The 22,306-nt window shown below is 42.2% G+C and overlaps 1 protein-coding gene across 6 annotated transcripts in view; it reads right to left on the reverse strand.

Annotated features, from left to right (window-relative positions):
- Positions 1-7,107: 7,107 nt before the first annotated feature.
- FGF13 (fibroblast growth factor 13) overlaps positions 7,108-22,306 on the reverse strand; it is a 297,397-nt gene continuing 282,198 nt past the window's right edge. For all 6 annotated transcript variants that reach the window (XM_067005307.1, XM_067005310.1, XM_067005304.1 and 3 more), the window contains 2 exons: positions 13,080-13,278; positions 7,108-11,819 (listed from right to left, as the gene is read on the reverse strand). In XM_067005307.1, coding sequence (XP_066861408.1) covers positions 11,683-11,819; positions 13,080-13,278 — 336 coding nt within the window. In that variant the 3' untranslated portion in view covers positions 7,108-11,682. The remainder of the gene's footprint in view (positions 11,820-13,079; positions 13,279-22,306) is intronic.

Genomic DNA, 22,306 nt, shown 5'->3' on the forward strand with positions numbered 1-22,306 from the left:
AATTATATAAGCTATCAGACATGTTTATGTGACAGTGTTAAAGCTGCAAAGTCAAGCATGCAAGGAGTAGGAAAAGTCTTATCCTGAAACGCAGCCCCTTTCCTGGGCTTCCAGTGGTGGCTCATTATATGATCAAATGTTGTTTTTTTCCATAGGGGCCCAGCCTCAGTCGCTGAACAGACTGCCTGATGCAAATCAATGGGCAGCAATTCAAAAATCTGTTTCCTTCCCGTCATTCAGTGTGTGGCCCCAGCCCTTGTTTACTGCATACTGCTTAGCCTTGCTGTAAAGATGAAATACTGTTTCTGCCTGGGTTTTTCCATGACACTCATTACTGCGGTGTTTGTTTATTTCACATGCAAACTATTAATTAATTTGTCTCTGTGAAGCCCAGTAAGGCACGGGAGAAGCATTATCACTTTATAGATAAGGAACAGAGACACAGAAAGAGTCAAGTCAAGAATGTCAATTAATTTGGGATGTTCAACTCGAGATGCTCAAGAGCTGATACCTCCATGCATGTCTTATTTATCTGTCTGCTTTAGTGCTGCTGTGCCTTTCAGCATCTAAAGGGTAGGACCACAGAAGACAGTTGCTGCCTGACCAGAGAGGCTGCCCAAAGCACTTCCCAGAGCACAAGAAACAGCAGCAAGACAGAAGTGAAGGAAGGGCAGAAGATGCCAGAATGCATGCAACTTCTTGGCCAACATTTGCACAGGCCTGCAGCTGCAGGGGCCACGCTGAGCTCACCAGCCTCCTTGGCCTTCTTCAGATCACAGTTTGCCAGCTCCCAGACCAGAAATGAGAGACCTGAGCATCACTGCAGAAACTTTCACTTGTCTGAGCTCCAGGAGTATTTATATAATTTAATCGATAAATTGCATTGATTTATTTGCACTAAGTAACTCCTTGGGATCTGGATAATAGATAAGGGTGTGCATGGTGCTGTACAAACACATCGTAAATAAATGTAGCTTGCAAATCAATTGTCAGTTATTGGTGATTAATCTTCTCGTAGTAACATAATGTGATGTGCTTATGGATTTTTTTTATTTTTTTATTTTGAATTTGACCTAAGAGATTTCAGTCATTTATTTCAGGAAGGCTGCCCTTTAAGCCAGATCTTACACTTCTTAAAAGGTCGTAGGGTTCTAAATATCATGGTAACTTATGAAGCACGGCTCCCTGAGAGGTCTGACAGCTGCCTTCAGCAGAACAAAGCAAGGTCCTGTTCAAACAAGCGCTTGGCCATGGAGGCTATAGGCTGTGTTCTTACAGGGAATTTCACACTATTGTCCTCTTTGGCTGCTGGTGCTGCATACATAAAATACTGTAAAGGTTACCCCAGCTGGCTCCCAAAGCCTGTGTACATCAACATATGTGAGGAACAGCACAGACATTTACCATCATCCTGTCACCGGCTGGTTCGATTTCTGACATTAGTGAGAGAGCTGAGCGCATTATAATGTGGTGCTTTACTAACTGCATCTGCTGTGAGATTTATGCACGAGAAAGATAAATATATTTGACCACAGTTAGGTGTAATTACAGATACATGGAGGCCAATACAGACACCAGAGCCAGATGAGACTGCAGCTACCACACCCCTTGCCTGATCTCAGCACTCCCAAGCAGTGCACAGCTGAGATGACTTCAATCACATTCATCTCCACAATGCATTATTATATAACAAGAAGACTGTTTTATATCTGTTCATTAGGTTTCCCAGAAAAAGGACAAACTTCCTTGTCTCTTTTTCTTCCTCATCCTCTCATAGCACATGGAGGGCAGAAGGGCGCAGCCATGTGGTCCAGAGGGATCTCTGTCACCTGCAGTTCGGGTGCTTTACATGGGGTTTCAGGTTTTTTAATTTTATTTTTTATTTTTTGGTAATAAGAAGAAAGGGCTTTTAAAGTAACGTCTATGCAATTGTTTATCATTGTTACAATGTTGCTTCTTCGCTCTTTTCTTGTGCATTTTCATGCACTGTTAGGCACACATCACTATTTTATAGCACAGCACTCACTTTTACGAAGTACAGGTGATACTTGAGCTATTCTGATTACAATGTTTACGTTCTAGGAGTATTTATGGGAGAGGGGAATGTATATGTTTGCTGCTAAACTTCCAGTCTATTGTACTGATAAACTCACAGTGGCAACCTGAAGTCCATCTGAACACAGATCAGGTATTTGGCCAAGCATTATTGTATATTGTATAGGTGAACTAACACAAACCATTATGATTACAAATTTGTCTTACAAACCATTGATTTCCTTCTGTTTATTGAGCAACAATATGGCTTTAGCCCAAGGTTCAGGTGGTAAATAAAATGAATTAAAGCTATTGCTCCTGGCCCTGGGCTTGTTTGTTAACAGTACACGATACACTCAGGCTCCATGAGCTCATTCATGTTGGTTGACCCTTCCATGACCACAGGCATTTTCCTCTGGGAGCCATTCCCAGAGCGTGAGGAGGAGACTTACTCTGCACTCTGGGCAGTCAGGGCAAAGATCATAGTTGGAGGTTGATAATCAGATGGATGGAAGTTTTGCTGATGTTTAATGAAGACTCTTGGTAGTAAGAGAAATGCTGAGAGCTGTAGGCAGCCCGACTTTCAATAACTTTGCCACTTTTGAGTCATTGTTAATACCATCCCACTCAGTGGTTATTCCTAGGCCTACTCTCTCTTCCCTGCACTTTTTTTTCTCATACACTTTTAATTTCCTTTAACCCTGATGGCAATTACCTCCCCCCACCCCAGCCCCTCTCTTTTTCATCTTTCCTGGCAAGTTCCATCCAGCTCTGTAATCTTTGTCAGCTGCTTAAACCCTTCTGCTTTTCCATGGCAATTTTCAAAGACTGGAGATCCTTGAGCAGTCTCCTGTGAGGTTTTAGCAGCCATTTCCTGCTCCTAGTTTCTGTGTTGGGCAAGGGACTGCAGTTTGCTTTCCTCTTTAATGCCATTTCTGAGCAATTTTTCAGTGTCGTGCTTCACCGTGAGTGATCAAAGTCTTTCCCACTGCAAGCTTTGATCAAGAAGTAAAAGTCTTCTTGCAAAGCATCAGTCCCTTCCTGCTCGCTGCACGAGGTGGGTCAGCCAGTACCAAGGGCAGTATGGAGGTTGTGGAAATGTCTGCATGACTAAGGCTGGCAGGGGTTGCACGTTCATTTCCCAAACGTTTTCCAATTTACTGCATCAGCCAGGTGAATCTCTGTGTGATCTGAGCCTGTTTTTCACCATGTTAAATTCCTCGTGCTTGCTGGTGCCAACCCCATTCTCACCAGTTCAGGCTGCCAGGGAGTGCTCATATGACAAATGCGAGCTGAGCGTTATCTAGAGATCTAATCTGTCTACCTTTCTCTCTAATCTCAATATATAAACATGAATATATTTGCTATGTGTACACACACACACATATATATGTATCTTTTCCTCCTTGGCAGAACTTGAACGCTGAGTGGGCGGGTGTCTGTCTGCTGCAGAGCGTGATGGAAGACTACTGCTTTTGCCCTTGTTGAAAATGAAAATAATCGAGGGCTGGCTCAGTCAAATGCCACAGAGAGATGTGCCAGGGGCAGCACTATTGTGGGTGAGCAGCTGCCACAAATATCCTTGAGGCAGATATGTGGCTGTCTGTCTGGGTGGCTGTCTGTCTGGGTCGGTACAGTCCTCTGCTCTGCACTGTGCATGCCGTGAGGGGTCTCACCAAGGAGGATAAGCACCTGAAACAAGTGACTTCTGGTGGCAAAGCATTAATGAGATGCCAGCTTTGCATGACAGATGGGATACCACACACCTGCCACAGGATGTGGAAACATGCCTGGGTCCCACATGGTGCTCACAAGGCAGCTGCTCTTGGCAGGTGGGGGCAAGGCAGAAATGCTTACCATTTTCTTGAATGCTGATTGAAGTTGCAGAACAGGATACAACTAGAAAAAAAACAGTGACCAAGGGGATGAAAACGGTGCTGTGTTCACAGGTAGAGACTTGGGGATCATCTAAGCAGGTGGGGTCACTAGCTGGTAAGAGTTAACAGCATCCAATTTCCTGCCTGGTTTATGATTTCCTCTGATTTCTCTTTGTTTTGCTCCATCTAGCCTGATTAAGTAACCATAACATCTGTTGATTGAAACTTCCTGGAAAACCTCAGTACTGCATTATTTAATATCTTCACCAACATCTCTGTAACAGGTGGTTTCCCAAATGTTACCACTACTTCCAAAGCCATTAATGTTTTGTTGTTGTTTTTTGTTTTTAAATGAGGGAAGTTAAAAACACCCTTCTCAGCAACAACAAAAAGTTCTGCTTTTGATTAACAAGGAAAAAAGTTTAAATTTTAAAGATCACTTTATATTATTAACTGACTTAATTATCAGAAGGGATGGTTGAATGAGCAGACAATTAAAATAAGGAGAAGCTCAGAAGGAAAAGTTCATCAGTGCATTAGGCAGACAATGGGGGAAAGTAAAACCATTTCAAGTACCATTTGAAGGAAGCCATTTGGGAAAGAAATAGGATTAATTAAGTTTTGAACCAGTTAATTTTGTTATCCAAAAATATTTCACAGATTAACCACTATAACATACTTATGCATGAGGTAATGTCTGCGCTCCTTCAGCAATGGGGTGAATTTCTGGTCCAGATGAAGGTACATTAAAGCATGAGGCTCCAGACTTCCCAGAATCCATGGTGTATTCTGCAGCCACGATCAGGATGGGGCTTCAGATACCCACAACAGAGAAGTCTAAACTGCGGCATAGTATTTTGCTGTACTGGTTGTGGGTCAGGGTGTGAGCTGAGTCCTGCTAAATGCGATGAGAGGCAGTGGCTCTGTGGCCTCTCATAGAGAATGCACCCAGCTCTATGATCCCTAGGCCCCATCATCTCCTCCATTTCCCTTTATTGGCCTTGTTCATTTTTGTTGTAAGCAAAGTGGCACCTTTTTGGCCTAAAGCATCTCTCGTTGAGCTAGAACAGTGATCTGGAGGAACCCAAGTGGAAGGTGCTGTCACCAGAAATTCCCCTGAAGAGGAACCATTTTCCTTCTGCACATTATTCCTATTATCCCTTCCCTGGAGCATGTGTGTATGCAGCTCCAGGGATGCTCCAAGGGTCCTTTCATTCACATAATTCAGGTAAATGCTTATCTTCCTTTTTTTTTTTTTTTCCTGTTTCCATTGAGAACGTGTCTAAAAACAACTTCTTCCATGGATTTGTCTCCCTGAGGTTTTTGCCTGTAGGCCTGACCCTGAGCTCACAGTGGGAAAAAGAGAAGACAGTTTTCACCAGCTTTGGCTGACACCTCATAGATAATCCTGCATTCCAGACGTTAGTATGGGTTTCATCAAAATATATGTAGTATTGTTTGACAACACTAAAAGAATTCTGAGTTCTTGTCTGTATGAAACCTCCTTGCTGCAAAGGTTTGGATGAAGGAGTCTGTGCCCCCGCTCCATGTGCAGGGCCCTGCTTTGTAAAAATGGGTTCAGTGGGTTTAGTAATTGAATTAAATCAATACATAAAAGAAGGGGAAAAAAATATATTTGCCCAGTTAGATACGGCTTTTGTTTGTGCGATAGTTTCTTCAAGGTGTGGGTGATGAATCATGACAAATTACTTTTCAGAGCTTTGCAGTCTATTCACGAATGAATTAATTTTACCCGGCACCAGCCATGATCCTCCCAGAGACGCTGCTGCTGCGGCCATTCAGCCACAGCGAGCAGCATTTTGCTGTCAGTGCTGAGCGCTTCTTTTCACAGCGAGGCCCCTGAGTTCACCTGGGCTCCCCCGGGAATAGGCTCTGTGCTGAGACTTCTCCATGCAGGAACGAAGACAGAGTGTGAGAGAGAGATGCCCGTCTGCTGTGTGTCCCCCTAGGTATGACACCAACAGCCCAGATCAACCCCATGGTCTGCACCGACTGACACCTCATCAAATTAACCATCTCTGTGTGCTACAAAGGTTGGGATGGGGCACCTCTTCCATACACAGGTGTGATGGTCCCTGGGGAGTGGACCAGTGGCCCTGTCTTCTGCAAGGGGACAAGCTCAGAAAAAGAGTACAACATAAAGTGTGCAATGTTAAGCAACCCATGGAAAACGAAGACACAGCCTACTACCCCTCCAGTTGCTGAACTTAGGCGAGACATGCCAGATATATGATGTGGGGAAAAACACGTCCTATGGGTGCTTGAAAGTAATTTTGCATAGGTGGTATTTAAGACTCTTAACTTGCAGCTTGTTAATAATGATCTTTGAAGGGAACCCTATAAACTGTCTTCCAGTTCTTGATGAGATGGAATAATTTATTACTTCAATTTCTCTGATTAATGTAAAATGTGTTTCAAATTTAGGTTTTACTTTAATATTTAAACTTCCCCATGAGAGGAGCTGCAGAAGGGCAGAGTGATTGAGTGCCCTCCCCTCCGAACTGCCGTGGCGTGTTCCCAAATCAGGGTGAGCTCTGCTAGAAGAGCTGATCTGCAATAAAAGCCATCGCTCACCAGCAAACCCGGGTTGTTTCAGAACCCTGCTCTCCAAAAGGCAGGAACGTTGCTGCCAACCTGCCACTAAGGGTCAGATTACCACAGCTCTGTTCATTCATGCCAGTGAATTTTTTTTTTTTTTTTCCTTAATTTTAACCTGTGATCCAAGTTGGAATTCTCAAGCATGTCTTCCTCAAAAGAGCTGAAAAAAAGCCCAAAGCTTATGCTCTTCTGGGCAAATCGCATTGCAGGGCTTTTTCTTAAGAAACCAATCTATTTTAAATAGGCTTTTTGCTATTCTTTTACATCATTGTTTTTTCCAGAGCCAAAGTCAGAAAACAACATGGTGTTGATCTTACACCATGTAGGAAACTGAACTCCAAGATCCAGTGTAGCTGTTCCTGAGCTGGTAAAACTTATTACATTGCAGAGCAACTGAAGGATCCACCTGTTTTGTCTTGACCACTCAGCTTGCCCCTCCCTGGATCAAGAAGACATAGGAGAAGTGCAATATTGGTACAGTGAAATGGAAGCTAAGCAATAATGTAATGTAGCAGTGCTGGGATGGAGAGCCCTTAAATAGCTGCACTGATAAAAATCAGAGCCCAGACAAAAAGGAGACTGTTTTAGAGAGAATTATTTATTAGAAGATAGGAGGTTGTTACATATAGATTCTGTCCTGCAAAAGTGTCCTGGTCAAGGATATATCAAGGAGACATTTAAACCTGTTAGAGCTGGCTCTGGTCTCCATTCAGAGATACTCAAGACACAGCAGAGCTCTGCCAGACCTGGCTCTCACACTGGTGCTCAGCTGGGGAGAGGCCTGGTGTACCACAGCATCCCTGAGCTCATTACACCGTCTTTATCCCACTGGAAAACCTGGCCTGTGGGCTGGAAACCAGTGGTGGGAACACCAGACAGTGCTGCAGAAGGGGCACCATTCTTCCCTGGACTAACTTGGAGATAATTATTTCCCCAAGCAGGGAATTGTCTTCCATCATGCCAGTGATGAACATGGCTGAGCAAGTGGCTACAGAGATAAAACCATGCTATGAGGTAGCATGACGTACATTAAAACAACAACAAAAACAAAAAAAAAAAAAAAAAAAAAAAAAAAAAAAAAGACAAGCTCTCTGTGATACAGAGAAGAGCTCTTGCCACCCTCCCTTACCCCCAAACCAGACAAAGCAGGCAATGTCCAAGCCCTATGCAGAGACCTCAGAGAAAGCAGTTCTGATAGGCAGATGACAAAAAGGCAGCAATTGTGCCTTGTAATAGTTATGCTCCTAGCAGTTTTCCTCCCAGTTTCATGGGTGACCCATTTCCTTTCGTGTTGGCAGGTAGTATTTGTCAGCCTTTTGTAAGGTCTGCGCACAGACCCAATGGTGGCTCTAGGCCCTTTGCCTGGTGAAGTCCAGGAGAATCAGAAAGCCACTGTGCCAGTTTTGCACCTCCTGAGCCAAACCCAGGCCCACGGTATGCTGCACAGAGCGTGGGCAGCATTGGTGGAGAGGCAGGAACAAAAGAAATGGCAGATGAAAGGCATCAGCCATCATACTGGCAATAGCAGAAGGGCCTGAGACCAAGCCTTCTGCAGACAGTTGGTGGTGGCTCACAGACAGTACAAGGCTTGGTTCATACCTTCCCCTGGGCTTTGTCTTTATTCCAGGCATGTATCCCATTGCACTAGGATAGGTACATGTGGCAGAGCAAAGTGGGCTGACCAGTGGCTATACGTTTTCTTTTCATAGGCAGCTATCCATACGGGTGTTTTCCCAACATCTCGCAGGCTCTTAAACGAGGGTCTGACCCAAAAGTCCTCTGTCTAATGGTCTAATCTATGTGTGCTGAAGGAGAACGACAAATAAATACTCTGGAGTCTGTCTCCTAAATCTGGTCCACTGCTGAAGCCACATTCCTGTCTGCCCACGGGACTTTGCTGGCTGGGACAGAATATCACCTTCGCTGTCTGCAAAGTGCAGATATTTTACTATATTTCTCCTTATTAAATCCCAGTCTATGGCTCCAGAGACTACATGTAAAACTCTGGGCACAATCTCCCCCTTTTCCATAGTGTACACGAGCTTCTGTGTGCTATCAGGACACTATCAAGGGTATTTGCTTTCAGTCACAATATTCTGAAGGAAAAATTATAGCTGTAACAGGTTTGTCAAAAATTTAACACAATTGCCAGAAAGAGTGGTTTATGGCTCATCTATCACCATATCTCTCTTCTCATCTTTAACCCAAGAGTAGGATTTGCTAGTCTGATATATTAGAAACCCTTGAAAATAAGGTCTCGGCAGTGAATGCTCGCAGCTGATGCCAATGTCAATACAAAAGATGGGTCAGACTACAGACCTCAGAAGGGACAATGTGTGAGATGAGCATTTTTCTCTCACTGCAGATGACCTTCAAGGTTGGAGATACTGGGGATAGGGATTAACAAGGCTGCAGCTATAAAGCAAAGCAGCAGATCTCCTGTTATCTTTAGGATAGTAAACATTTGGCATTGAACCATGTATCTAACTAGCTTTGGCACAAATATGCCTACTTTTAATCAGGTTTTATGTCCCTAAGGCACTCGGACTCCTTTTTTTGGAACATGCACCCCAATGAGTCTGATGTTATTAAGTGGGAGGGTTGAGAAAAATGTTCCATGAGGACAAAGCACACTTAATTGAAGAGAACAGATGCTCCAGACCCACTGACGTACCAAAACTCTTGGAGCAGTCACAGGCCATATCTTCAATTTTTAATAGCTTTCATGGAACTGGTTGTGCTTCCCTACTTTTTTTCATGCTTCAGCAAAGGGTGTGCTGAGGACCCTGAGGTCCTCTGAAGGCCACTGTGATGGTGGTGTTTGGTGGGTGTTGCAACCACTGCTCCAATATGGGACCTTAGCAAGCTGAAGCTCTTTGCCTACTGTTTGCCACAAAACAACAAATTTTGGGGTTTGATGTGAAACATAATCTCTTTTTCTCCTCTCACAGCCCTGACATTCATAGAAAGCAATTGTTCTAGCTTGGTCTAATTCCAGTTTGGTCAAGAGAGGATGAGACCGACCACCAGACAGTAGAATACCTGTTTTTAATGTCAGGCTAACATTTATAGGTAGCTTTTTGTCTCCATTACCATTATTCCCTTCCAGAACTGCTTGTTCAGCCTTTCATGATAAGAACCTGTTCCTCCTAGGCCTTATTGAAACACCTTGATGAGTGAAGTTCACCTGTCAGAGCTGTCTGGGCGTTCTAGAAGAGTTCTCTTTGATGTTTTTGGAGAGAAAAGTTCGGAGAGAGGGACATTTTCTCTCCAGAATGCGCACAAAGGCAGGACGTATGGTAGCCTGTTTCCTCAAGTCAAGACAAAGCTGGCCCCTGAGGTGAACTTGCAATGGTACTGTGCAAGCTCTGAGCATCCTCCAGGTGCCACACTGGCATGAGCAATGCTTGACTTACCAGATATCGCTGGGTCCCCCCTGTACCGAGGGCTCTGGAAAGGTGAGCTGCGAGGTAGCGCTATGCAGCTGCACTGGGGAAGCCTAGCAAGGAGAACAGACACAGAGAAGCTGGAGAAGCTCCAAGCAGAGGAGTGCAATTCACTGGGGCTCCAACAGCGCACAGCAGAGGGGCCGTTACCAAGACTTTGTGGCTCTTAATGGTCACTGTGTTTTGAGTATCTCAGCTGGGCACGTAAGACCAGTTCTAACAATATCCAAAAAGAAGAATATGTCCTCAATTGTATAGTGTGTGGCATTACAAGGGGATAACCTGTTACATAGAAACATTTTGAACATTAATTACAATATCTTTTATAACTTTGTAATTTAACTGCCAACCTTTTTCCTTGAAATTAATCAACGATGTACATCATATAATCAAACAAGCTTTTTTAAAAAGTACATCTTAATATAAATAGTTTATTCAGTGCATGGTTGTGTATACAACAAATAATAAACAACTCTTTTGTACAAGGCAGAAAACTGCCTGTACAGAACTATGTCAGTTTTGGAGCACAGAATCCAACGATGATTAATGCACAAAATCTTACACATCATGCAACTCTATGCCAATATTCCAACTTTCTCCCATGCAACAGACATGATGACCTAAATGGAAACCTAACTACATTTTTTAAACAATTGTTTCCAATAGCATGTATAAGTATATGTTGTTTAGGGGTAACCTGTCCTAACGCTTCCTCCTACACAATATTCACGTGCCCGTTACAGTGAAAGAAGGACTTTTACAAATAAGACGTTTCTTATAAAAAAATTAAGTCACCTTAATTCCACAGTTTCTGTCTTTAGAAAAGAAGCCACAACAATAGTTTAACATGACACACAAAATGGAATTAAGAGAAATCTACACTGGAGGATAATTTTATCCCTTTCTGTTAACTTCCACTTGGGATAACAAAACAACTCAAGTCCTACAGACTGGGGTTAGCACAAGAACTTTACCAGAAACTACAAATCTATAAAAATTTATATTTCATTGTGTTTAAAACCACAAGAACACTGTTTGCTTGAGCCTGAGACACCAACTCTCAGTTCCAACCCTGAATTTTAAATTATTTTTTAAAGACATAGCTTTAAAGACCCATTGGAGTTCAGAAATCAAAAAGTTGCGCTATTCCAAATTAAAGGATATATTTTTTATCAAGCCTTAGATATAAAACGGTAAGCCAAGGAAACAACAGAGTTTACATATTTGTTTTTTGTTTGCCCCTATAAAACATATAAGCATTAAAATTTCCTTTGAAGAGCAAAAGTGGTCTTTTTCTTAGTTGGAAAGCAAATTCTTATCAGCAGTGAATGTTGTGAAATGTTTTTGTTTTGTATTCCACAAAGCATAGGAGAGAGAGAGATAGGGGGAGGGGGGGGGAGAGAGAGGGAAGAGAGAGAGAGAGAGAGAGAAGGGACATTTCTTGGACATTTCTTCTCCAAGATTTATTCCACAGTTATGTTTGCTGGCTATCCAAGTGCCTTGTGATATGCACAAGCATATTCTACATTATTGGGGTATATCCTTTGACAACCAGTAGATCTAATGGCTGATAAACGAGTGACCTATGCAAGTTCGGTGGCTTGTCCTGGGCAATTGAACGTTTGGATGAAAGACTGCTAGTAAGAATTCAACTGCATCCAGAGGTAAGGTTCTGTTTAGAGAGCACTTGGCTTGCCTTAACCTGGCTACGTTGACTCGTTTTGACTCATGGATTTACCCCCATTTAGCACTCCTGAAACACTTCTGCTCTTTGTTGGGGTCCCACTTCCAGATCTTGAGAACTCTGTGAGATCGTGGAGAGAAGGCTCTTTGTACATGGCCACTGCAAAGCAAAAGAGAGACAGCACGTCAGCACACTTTACAGTCACTTGGTGCACTGTCCAGCTATGAAAAATCTGGATTTTTCATTCAGCAATTAGCAATGTAAGGAGTGACTTAAAGAAACACAGCAAGGAGACCACTTGGATTTCAAACACTGCCTTAGAAATTCCAATCTCCTTTTCAAGGGGATGGCATTTTAGAGAGGAAAAACCATAACTCCCTCTCCCTCCCAGTTTAACCACCCACCTACACTCTGGACTTACAAAACTCTGCAAGACAGACGTGAGCTGATATAAATCAGCATTTCCTTACTAATAGTGAAATAGCACTACCAACAGCTGCTATTTGACCTGTTACTTGTACGTAGTTCAGGCATGTGGGTGTGGAAGTAGATTTTCAGTCTTCTGTTTTCTTTGTGTTCACACACATAAGGGAGGATCAAACTCAACATCAGTTGCGTAAAACCTGCTCCTAAATGGAGACTGCCAAGCTAGTCCAGTATTCACCCAGGACTACGCACCTTTGAAATATCCTCTCTGATTTCAAAATAATACTGCCTTGAAAAGTTACTTAACAGTATAACCCAGAACTAGAGAGCTTCATTCCTCCTGAAGGAGAAGCATATGGAAGCTAGTTCTTCCGGAGAAAAGGAAGCATCTCCATACATCAGCTGAGATCTCTCTTTGCATTGACCAAAGATGTAGCCAAGTCTGAGCACCACACTGATTCAGATGCTTCAGTTAACTGGGATGACTCCAGGTCCTGGCTTTTAATACACAGCAGGATATATACGCCACATGCATTATTACCTTTAATGTCACGTGTTGATGCCACATTAATTACGGCTAAATAAGAACCATGCATTACAGATTTACCCCAAGCAAAAATAGACAAACACCCTGTAATATAAAGCACAGATTAGCAAGCTATACAGCAAGTCACTAAAGGCCTGTGAGCAGATGTTTGGGACATTCCAGGTAAAGTCTTCATTACCTATATGGTAGACATTGGCCTTTGGGCACAAAGAAACTAATATACATATTTGGTTAAATGAGAGAAAGGCAGAGGTAATATAGAGAAACATAAAACAAACAAACAAGCAAACCCTAGCTCTAGTTACACTGAGTGTGTTAGCAGAATGTTATACTCTTGTTATATAGTTAGCTGTATCCTTCAAATACTTATGCACAGGAATTAAACATCTCTGACACAATATAAAGTCAGTTCAGAAAGATTTTTGGGAGCAAACCCAAACAATTACCTTTTAATGGTTTTGGAAGAAAATGTGCTGCAGGTTTATTTTTCTTCACGTGGTTTCCTTTCATTATTTCTCCTTCCTTGTTAAGACCCAAATACCAACCCCGTCCAGATTGTTGCTGTCTATAGATCATTGAAGAATATGTTACATAGTAGTTTTCAAATACTGATTCTTTGAACTTGCATTCAGGTGTAAAATGTTCCTGTAAGAAAATAACAGATCAATATGTGCAATGCTGAATCTCCCATCAGTTAATGCAAAAGCATCCAATATTCATTGCTTTTCTGACAGTTAAAAGACCTACCTCTCACCCTCTACTATCCAATTTGGAATGCTCGCCCTAAAAGTACTAACAAAAGAGTAACACAATTTGAAATCCATGAAATGACACTGTGAGCAGCTCAAAGTAGCATAATAAAATCTTTTTGAGCAATGAGTAAAAAGTCTAAGTGAAAAATTATTGATTGATGCAACTAATGGCTATCAGGCAGACACAGCCCTGATGTCAGCCCCACGGGACCAGCTGCGGTCCAGCCTTGCAGGCAAGAAGCGAGGCCACGTAATGCCTTTGTGCATTAACCGCTGGCCTTAAATGTTTAGGAAAAAAGTGCAATAAAAATTCAAAGCTGTGATGCCGTGAGTAAATGGTCTTTTACTAGCCCAGCAATATTAAGTTAGCTTGTAGCAGCTGCCTCTTTGCCTTAATCTATGCTCTTTCTCTGCCCACTGTATCATCTGCTGAAATCCCAGCTGTCAGAGACCCACTGCAGACCCCAGCTTCTGATCTGGGACTGGCAAGAGTTAACTGGTATTGCAGATGAAAGCATATAGGATCAAGCCTTAGTCTTCATGATGAATTACACAGCTGCTTTCAAGGAGATGATATTGAGCTAATAGTTAAAATAAAGAGCAGCAAACCAAGAGAGAGCCTTGTTCTTCATGCCAGTGGTGTGACTGGCTTTCACTGTACAATGGTCTTAACTCAGTTGATACCTTTTGGCACTGTTACCCAGGTTCAGAAAAGGATGCAGGCATGAAACATGAGTCTTGGATGGGTCTAAAACCAAAATGCCAGTCCTTATAGAACTATTCAGCTGTTTCCCGAGGTGTCTAGGCACTTCAGGTTTTTAGCGATACAAATTTTGATGAAGTTTCAGCTACGGACCTCTGACTGCCCGTAAGATATGAAAGAGGAAGGGCTTGGTCTGGTGATGCAAATGTTCATATCGCAAACATTCCTATCATTGCTCTGCACAGCCACCAGCTCTTTGCTGGACTTTCCTTGTGAAGGCAGACAGCTTCTGCAGAGCTGTCCTTGTGCTCAAGTATCCTGCAGCAGCATGAAAGAAAGGAAGAAAGATTGTGCCTGCATAATGATTGCAATTGAAAAAAAAAAAAAGTCACAGGAAATTAAGTGTCTTGGGAGCTTAAGATGCTCTTATTTAATTTCTGAATATTCCTGTATGAGAATAAAGATGGTATTTAAAAACAAAGCAAAACAAAACAACACAACAAATACTGTACATTTATGCACATCTTTTCCCATTTTGTCTTCTCATAGGAGAAAGAAAAAACCTCCCGTCCTCTGATTGGCATTTGCTTCAACAAAGAATGTGAAGTAAGAAATTTTCTTCCTTTTTCCTTCAAAGTAATTGGCTGTTATTTAGTTAATTGACGACTGGTTTCAAACGCTGTCAAACAGAGACAGAAACTATATGTTTGCCACATTTCTAAATAAAAGCCTTCTCTCACTGTACCCTGCCCAGTGCTAGCCATGTTAACAAGGACTATTGCCAGTGTATCATCCAATTAGCAGCAAAATAGAAAACTACAGTGTTCCCGATGGATGATTATGGTTTATGTACAGTAATTTGGAGCTCTTTCGGGTACAAAAGGCCTGCTTGTGCGCAGTGACAGAGGGTCAGATTGCAAATAGAACCACGTTTACTCCAGCTCTCTTAGGAAGAAAATTAACTTCAGTATGAGCAGCAGGAGCCAAGAGTCCCTTGAAGCAGAGTGAGGAAACAGAAATAAAGACACTAAAAACCTCTTTCATCCCCGATTTTCCCCTTGGCTGCAAGGCTTGCGATAACATGCCATGGTGGAACTCACTGCGAATGAGCTTGCAGCAGTGCCCATGCACAGCCAGACACCGCCTGCTGGTGCCCACCAACCTGAGAGCCAGCCCCACGAGCATCATGGACAGCCATCCTCTCCCTGCCTCAACCCACGATTCAGTGTCATGACCACAGCGGTCATTTCTCATGAGAAACAGCTGGGCACAGAAATAAAGACACCTCTCAATAACATGTTCAGTGACCGAGTCACATTTCCTCTGTTTTTTCAGCATTGCAGCAGATCACCTTCATTCATCTGACTGGCTGGGCACGAGATCATGGTCTTTCATCTTGACTGATATCTCCTTAATTTCTAGGCTACGGCTGTAGTTTCAAAAAGGTGCTGCGTGGTGGGAAAGGCTTCCTCCGTGCCAAATAAATGGTGATCCCAAACGAGCTGTTTACAGAAGCTGAAGTGCTTTGCTTGCACCTGAATACTAAGCAGCTGCATACCTTTTGAAGATGTTTGCTCCTACCCATCATCTGCCTTTAGTTTATACAACATGTGTCTTTACCACTCATTTAAAAAAAAAAAAAGAGTGGGGAAGGGGAACTGCAGACAGAAGCTTTTATTAAGGAATGCTAGCAGATATGCTCCTAATTTGAGGGTATTACAATTAAAGCATATTGTTCTGAGCTTGGCAAGCTCATATACCAACCTGATTGGGTATGGACAGTGCTTCTATCAGCACACTGGTTTAAAATACAGTGCAGAGCAGCAAGTGCAAAATGGCAATTATGTTGTCTTTGCTGGCAAATTCTTTGACAGTGCACTGAGAAAGCACAAAGTAAAGTTGGGAGATCTTAAAGAGAGCTTTAATTCTTGAGAGAATAAAAACTGATGTTTTCCAGCTTATATAATTAATGCTATTCAAATTTATAAATATAAATAACGGTTGAATTCTAAGGCCGCAAGCAGATACCACCAGACGTAAGTGCATAGTGATAATAATGTCATCCCTGTTTTTTCCTGTCTTCCAGTTGTCCTGAAGGGAAGTCCATCTTCTTTGCAATGAAAGTAATTTGAATGAGTTCTGAGGTGTCAAGTGTTATGAATATATAGTTATACAAAACAGATGAGAAAGTAAGCGTTTGTGTGAAACAGTATTTCAGTCGCAGCTTGCTTCAGCAGTCAGGGATGACGGCACCTGCACGACAGTAAATTGCACTCACCAAAGCCCCTCGCACATTCACCCTTAACAACGAATGAATGAATAAATGAATAAATAAAAGTTAAAGAAAGTGCTGGATTCATTGTAGTCATGACTCAGCCATGCTTAAGAAAGCAGGAGGATGAAATGTCAGAAGCTGCTTCTTGGTTTTGAGCTGATCAGCTGAACAAGTGAAATGTTTCCGCATGAATAGATCTGCAGCTGCATTAAATATGTGAAAATAATTAAAAAGGGGAATAATTTGGTGTATGATAATATAGTAAAAAGGCATTGTAGCATATATTTAGAGTGACTGTATTTCCAGACAGCTGACAAGATTAGATCTAAAATAATCCAGTCTCTTCCTTACAAATACTGAGGTATAGGCCTACCGATGCTGAAAGCTAAACTACTGTGAAAGCAAACCTGGCATTCTTCCTGCTCTAATTGTGCAAAAGCCATGCTTCAAGCCAAACACCAGCCAGATTATCAGCCATCACACCCATCTACACTGCAGGACCAAATATTAGTTATTATGGCCCCCATATGATTGTAATGCAGGAATTCAGGCTCCCAATAGACAGAAAATGGGGAATCTGCTTTAAAGAACGGTATTCAGTGTCTGCAAAGCTCTGTCATACTATAGAAACCTCTCATCAGGATGGCTGCAGGCACAGCGCACAAAAGGAGGGCAGAGATGCTTACTCTCTGCTATTTATTGCATACCGTATTTACATCATGGATAACCTTGGCAGGGGACATGACCAAATACTTTACAGAGCAGTAAGTTTAAGTCTTTAGGTCAATACTGAGTTTGTTAAATTTCTGTATATCACTACAAGCTGAATGTTTTGCAGCTTTCAACAGCAGTTGACCATAACAATCAGAATATTTACTAAGATGGATTTAGCGTTAGAGGCATGAAAAAAAAAACACACCACAAAACCAAAGACAATCAAACAAAAACCATACACACAAAAAGCCACAACAAAACAAAGAAACGACAAAAGAGAAATTAACTTTGAAAACAATTTGGAAAAAGTATTGGGTACATGGGAAACTTGGAAAATGTTCTTACATATTGAGCATACATTCTTTGCAATCAATGATTTTGCTTATTGTGTTTATTGTTTATTTCCTCTACCTAATGAAAATTGGATTTTTTTTTTCTCCATATCCTGATTTCTTTCAGGACTATAATGTAGCCCAAGACTCCATTCTATAATCATGAATTTTTGAAGGAGCCTCTTTAAGGCTCCAGAGTAGTGATTTTCTGCACCAGTGAGCCTGCCTTTTTATATTAACAGAGATTGATTTTCTCCGTCTTGGCATGTGAAGTTCCAGGGTGTATCCTTTGGATCATCACCCTGTATTGTGCAGTGATATCAACTGTACAAGATGAGATCACTTCAACTTTTAGGTTATCAGAAATAACAGCTTTTAGGCCACCAATGCGAGAACACTCTCTGAAGAAACTGGTATTTTGTGAAGCCTCCAAAATCCGTTGGCCATAGTGACTGAAACTTATAATTAGCTTGAAATAATTTATTCTGGATCAGATAATACAGTTCCCACAGATAGAATACAATGCCACAACACTGTCTATTTTGCTTAAATTTACCTATTTACCTGTTCTGAGGAATCCCTGTGCTTTGGGTGGGAGCAACTCACAATATATAAATATGTACTGATCCTCTAGGACTATGATTAGAAAGTCTGTTTAACGATGCAGTTGTAATTTGTGGAAGAGTATAATTCCCCTTGAGTTCTCTGCAAGCTGAAGGCATGTGTACTGGCATTGTGACCATCCAGGAAAGAAAGTTAAATTCAAAATTATGTAGAAAAGGTACAGTAAATTCTTTCATTAGGAAACCTACTTCCTGGCAAGGGAGATAGGAAGGCACAATTTTCCTAGGAGGTCATCCCAACCGAGTTCATAGCATGGAATTGTCTGGGATATTGCAATAAGCAGGAATTTATGAAGTGAAACACAAAAACTCAGTGGTGTGTAAATTTATTTAGGACAAAGCTTCCAGAAACAATAAAATGGAACCCAAGGAACCAGCAGGATATCTAGCATCTCCAGAGTGGGATTTCAGGTTGTCACTAGGTATTCTCTGAATCTATGAGAAAAGCATTGCAAAGATCCTGTAGTTATTCCCTTCACACTGTTCCTTTGCACAACAAATCAAATGCACACGCTTAGGGAAAAATGTACACAGTGAACTGAAGTAGAAAACATATTAATCACAAACACGAAGATTTACAGGTTTTAGTTTTGTTCATTACTTTTTTACTAGTCTTATCAGTGACTCAGTTGTGAAAATTTGTCCAGGTCATCGTTGCCCAGATTTTTAAGTGGCATTTAGGCACATCAATAAATACCTATTTAAAGTTTGGTGCGTCACCACTCAGCATGCTCTGCCCATGCAAGGAATGTACTGCCTGATGACCCCAGGGAAAAGCCTCAATGACTGTAAAGAGTGCTGAAATTTAATTGAGACAGGAACGATGCATGATCATGGCATTGTTCCCCTGTTTTTTGGTGATGCTCCACTTCCACAGCTGTGTTGATTAACCAAAGCACTCCTTAACTGGGGCAAGAGAACTAATGCGTGATACATACAGAAAGATGACACTCTTCTGAATACTGCAGAGGAAATTAATCTCGTTAAAGGAAGTCTACAGTGTCATTTAAATGTTCTGCAAGATGCCCAGGAGAATGCCTCACAGATGTCAAGCACAGGTCCCGTTCCTAATCCAGCTCACAAAGTTATAAGACATAATTTACATGGTATGAATAAGAGAGAAGTTCTGCTTTGCCCCCATATGCTTTTCTGCATCAGTGCTGAGCTGTGCTGAACGTGTGTACCCCTAACGATCCTGGATGCATGGTACAGGGAAACCTCTGCAATTTCCCGAATGCTCTATAAATATTTTAAAATCTTCTAATGCTTGCATCTATTTTTTTTTTAATTTCTTTGGCTCTAGGGCACCAGACTTTCCAGTCCTAGTTGAAAAACAGTGAAATTCTAGTCAGATAGAAGGAAGAAACTAGTCTATAAACACTGGCTGTTTTGTGAAACAAAACCTTGGGAAGGCCTGTTAAGCGCTAAGTGCCCATCAGGTTATCTGAGGGATCTAAACCAGGTTAACAGAGAAGAACAACATATGTGATGAAGTCCTACTATTACTAGAAGTTGTTTTTTTGTCATATTTAGTTTTTATTGCTTCACACATACAAAAGCCCTATTACTGCTTCAAAACCTATTAAAAAAAGTATATAAGTTTGCGTTTAAACCTCTAAACCTTTTCAGAAAGAGAAGTCTATTGGCATAAGCATAGGTTGGGGTTTAAAAAAAATAATATCTATATATACTAGAATAACTTTCTCAATGTATAGCCAAAGGCCGTATTGCATGATAAAGCCCATGATTTGCATGAGACTGCCCTTCCATGCTTGGCCAAGGACTGGTGACCACCACCATATCCTCTGGGCGAGGTAATCTCCAGTTACTGAAAAATGGGAGTACCCTGCATGTTTTTCCCTGTACATCCACACTGCGATCTCATATTCTTCTCTAGGTATGTGCCACTGAGCATCTCTGGACTGCAAGCTTGCTGGACCTTGAATCCGATCTGCTGCAACTTCTCACGATTCGCCTCCCAAGTGACTGAGTCAAGCAGATGAAGTAAAGCTTCCCAGCTGACCAAAGCACCACGAGCTACCCTCTGAGCATGTCAGCTGAAGAGCAAGAGCTGCCTCAACGCGAGCTGTACCAGTGTTACTGAAAATAGAGATGCTGGAAAAGATGTGCTCCCCGAAAATCATGGTGGAAAAGATACTGCATGCTCAACCTGGACAAAAAAATCAAGGTATCTTACATCATCAAAGACAGCTGAAGCAAGTGACTATACATATACAGGTATATAGTGTATGGAGACTCACAGCCCACTGAGGCTGGCAGTTCATTGCAGCAGACTTGAGATGGTGCCAATGGGTGAATCCTGCTCACATTCAAAGCTGGAGCAGAACTCCCTTTTCCTCTCAATAGGCTCAAGATTTTCCCCAAAGAACCTACTCCTTCTCATCATTCTCCCAAGCTCATTATCTTCATTTTCTGCAATAGTGGCTTCCACAGGTGAAGTCAGCAGCACAGAAAACATATTAAAAATGCGTCCATTGTTGTTTTTTATCGTAAGCAAACTTCTTCTTCTTCTTTTTTTTTGTTTTTAATAGCTTTCTTCTCTCAGCTTTTAATTTTGGAAAACAGCACATAAAAGTACTCAGTGTGCCTCTTCGGTGCCGTTCATTACTTCACATCTCTCTATCATGTCTCTGCTTATTCATCTCTTGTCTTAACTAAGCGGACCTAATCTTTTTAAATCTCTCCTCATATGAAAGGTTCTCTGTGCCTCTCATCATTTTCATTACCCTTCACTGAATCCTTTCAATTTTTTTTTCCAGGACTGAAACACAACATTTAAAAAGAGGCTGAACCGTTGAGTTGTATAACAGAGGTAAGATATTTTCAGTCAGTTGTCTTATGACAAAGTAAAATGGTCTTTGCTGTTCAGCCTCACCATTGTGCATTTGTACAAAAGTTCTCTATCTTTTAAGTTGTGTCTCTGATAAACACAGTTCAATTTTATGGTATTTCTGACATTTTGATCCACCAGTGTACCCAAGCTCAAAAATTAAAGAAGCAGTGATGGAAGCAAAAGGCAGATATGACAGCTTTTTTTTTTTTTTCCCCCCAGAAATAGAGCAGAAAGCCCCAAAGATGCTAAGCAACCCATTCTGTAGCACAGACGTTATTACACAGATAACCCGCCAGCCATTGCAATCAGATTTCTAGCAGTTATAATTGACATCAAATTCTGGTATTGTCAAATCTCACTGACACAGCTGTTGTGCAGAATGTCCTCAGCTTAAGTGTGTCATGCACTACTTTTTTTTTTTAAAAAAAAAAAAAGTCCGCGTTTAAAAATGCCTTTTAAAGTACTGGGCCCATGTTCTGCTTCCAGTTAAAGACAGCCCTGCATCCCACTTGTTTTAATGGCCAAGCCCTGAGCCTGCTGCCATTCGTCAAAGTTGGCCAGTGACCTGAACTGCAGAAGGTGAGCACTCAGAGAAGGCTGAGCCTCAGGAGACACCACAACTGCCTTGTTTTGAGTCAGCTGCTTGCGGTTTGTTCTTCCGAGCTGCTAATTGCCTGCCTGCTCTCCCTTTGGGTTTGTATATCACTTCCTCGTGAGGACACGGGGCCAGAGAAACCATGCAAGGGTACTGTCTTCCACACAGCAGCAGCAAGCTGCTGCAAGGAAGAGCCTCTCCATCAGGCCGATGACATAGCATGAGGAGACATCGCTCTGTCACAGCCCAGCCGTCTGCAAGTTGGCAAGAGCAGCCGAGAAAGAAAATGTGTTCCTGTCCCAGTAGCCCTTTTACCAAATTACTCTTGTATTCATCTACATGATCGCTGCCACTGGGGGAATCCTGCACTGCTGCTGCTGGGGCTGCAGAGAACAGGGCAGCAGCCACGGGTTAATTTGCTCCTAGAAGAAGGTGACTTGGCTGGCGTTTGTTAAAATACCACCTGGGAGCATGGGGCAGGAAGGGCAGCATGACCTTTCTGCTGCCATATTGACTGTCTGAGCCACACCATCCCAAAACACTGGTTTCAGTTACATGGGCTGTGAGGGGCTGCAGGGCACAAGCAACCTGGGGTGAGGCTCGGCAGGCAGCAGCAGCCACGCTGGGGTACCTGTGACTTCAGCAGGATGGAAGGGCAGCAAAGCTGGAGCACTGCACCACCAAACACTCCCTTGGCACTCACACCCCTGATGGGCTTTTTGGAATTAGCAGGGTTAATTAGAAGAGTGTGGGATTTACTGCTCTAGCCTAGATACAGGACATCAACGGCCCTGGGGTAAGGAGATGGAGGAGATCTCCTTCAGA

This window comes from Anser cygnoides, chromosome 13 (assembly GCF_040182565.1).
Source record: "Anser cygnoides isolate HZ-2024a breed goose chromosome 13, Taihu_goose_T2T_genome, whole genome shotgun sequence".
Classification (NCBI taxonomy): domain Eukaryota; kingdom Metazoa; phylum Chordata; class Aves; order Anseriformes; family Anatidae; genus Anser; species Anser cygnoides.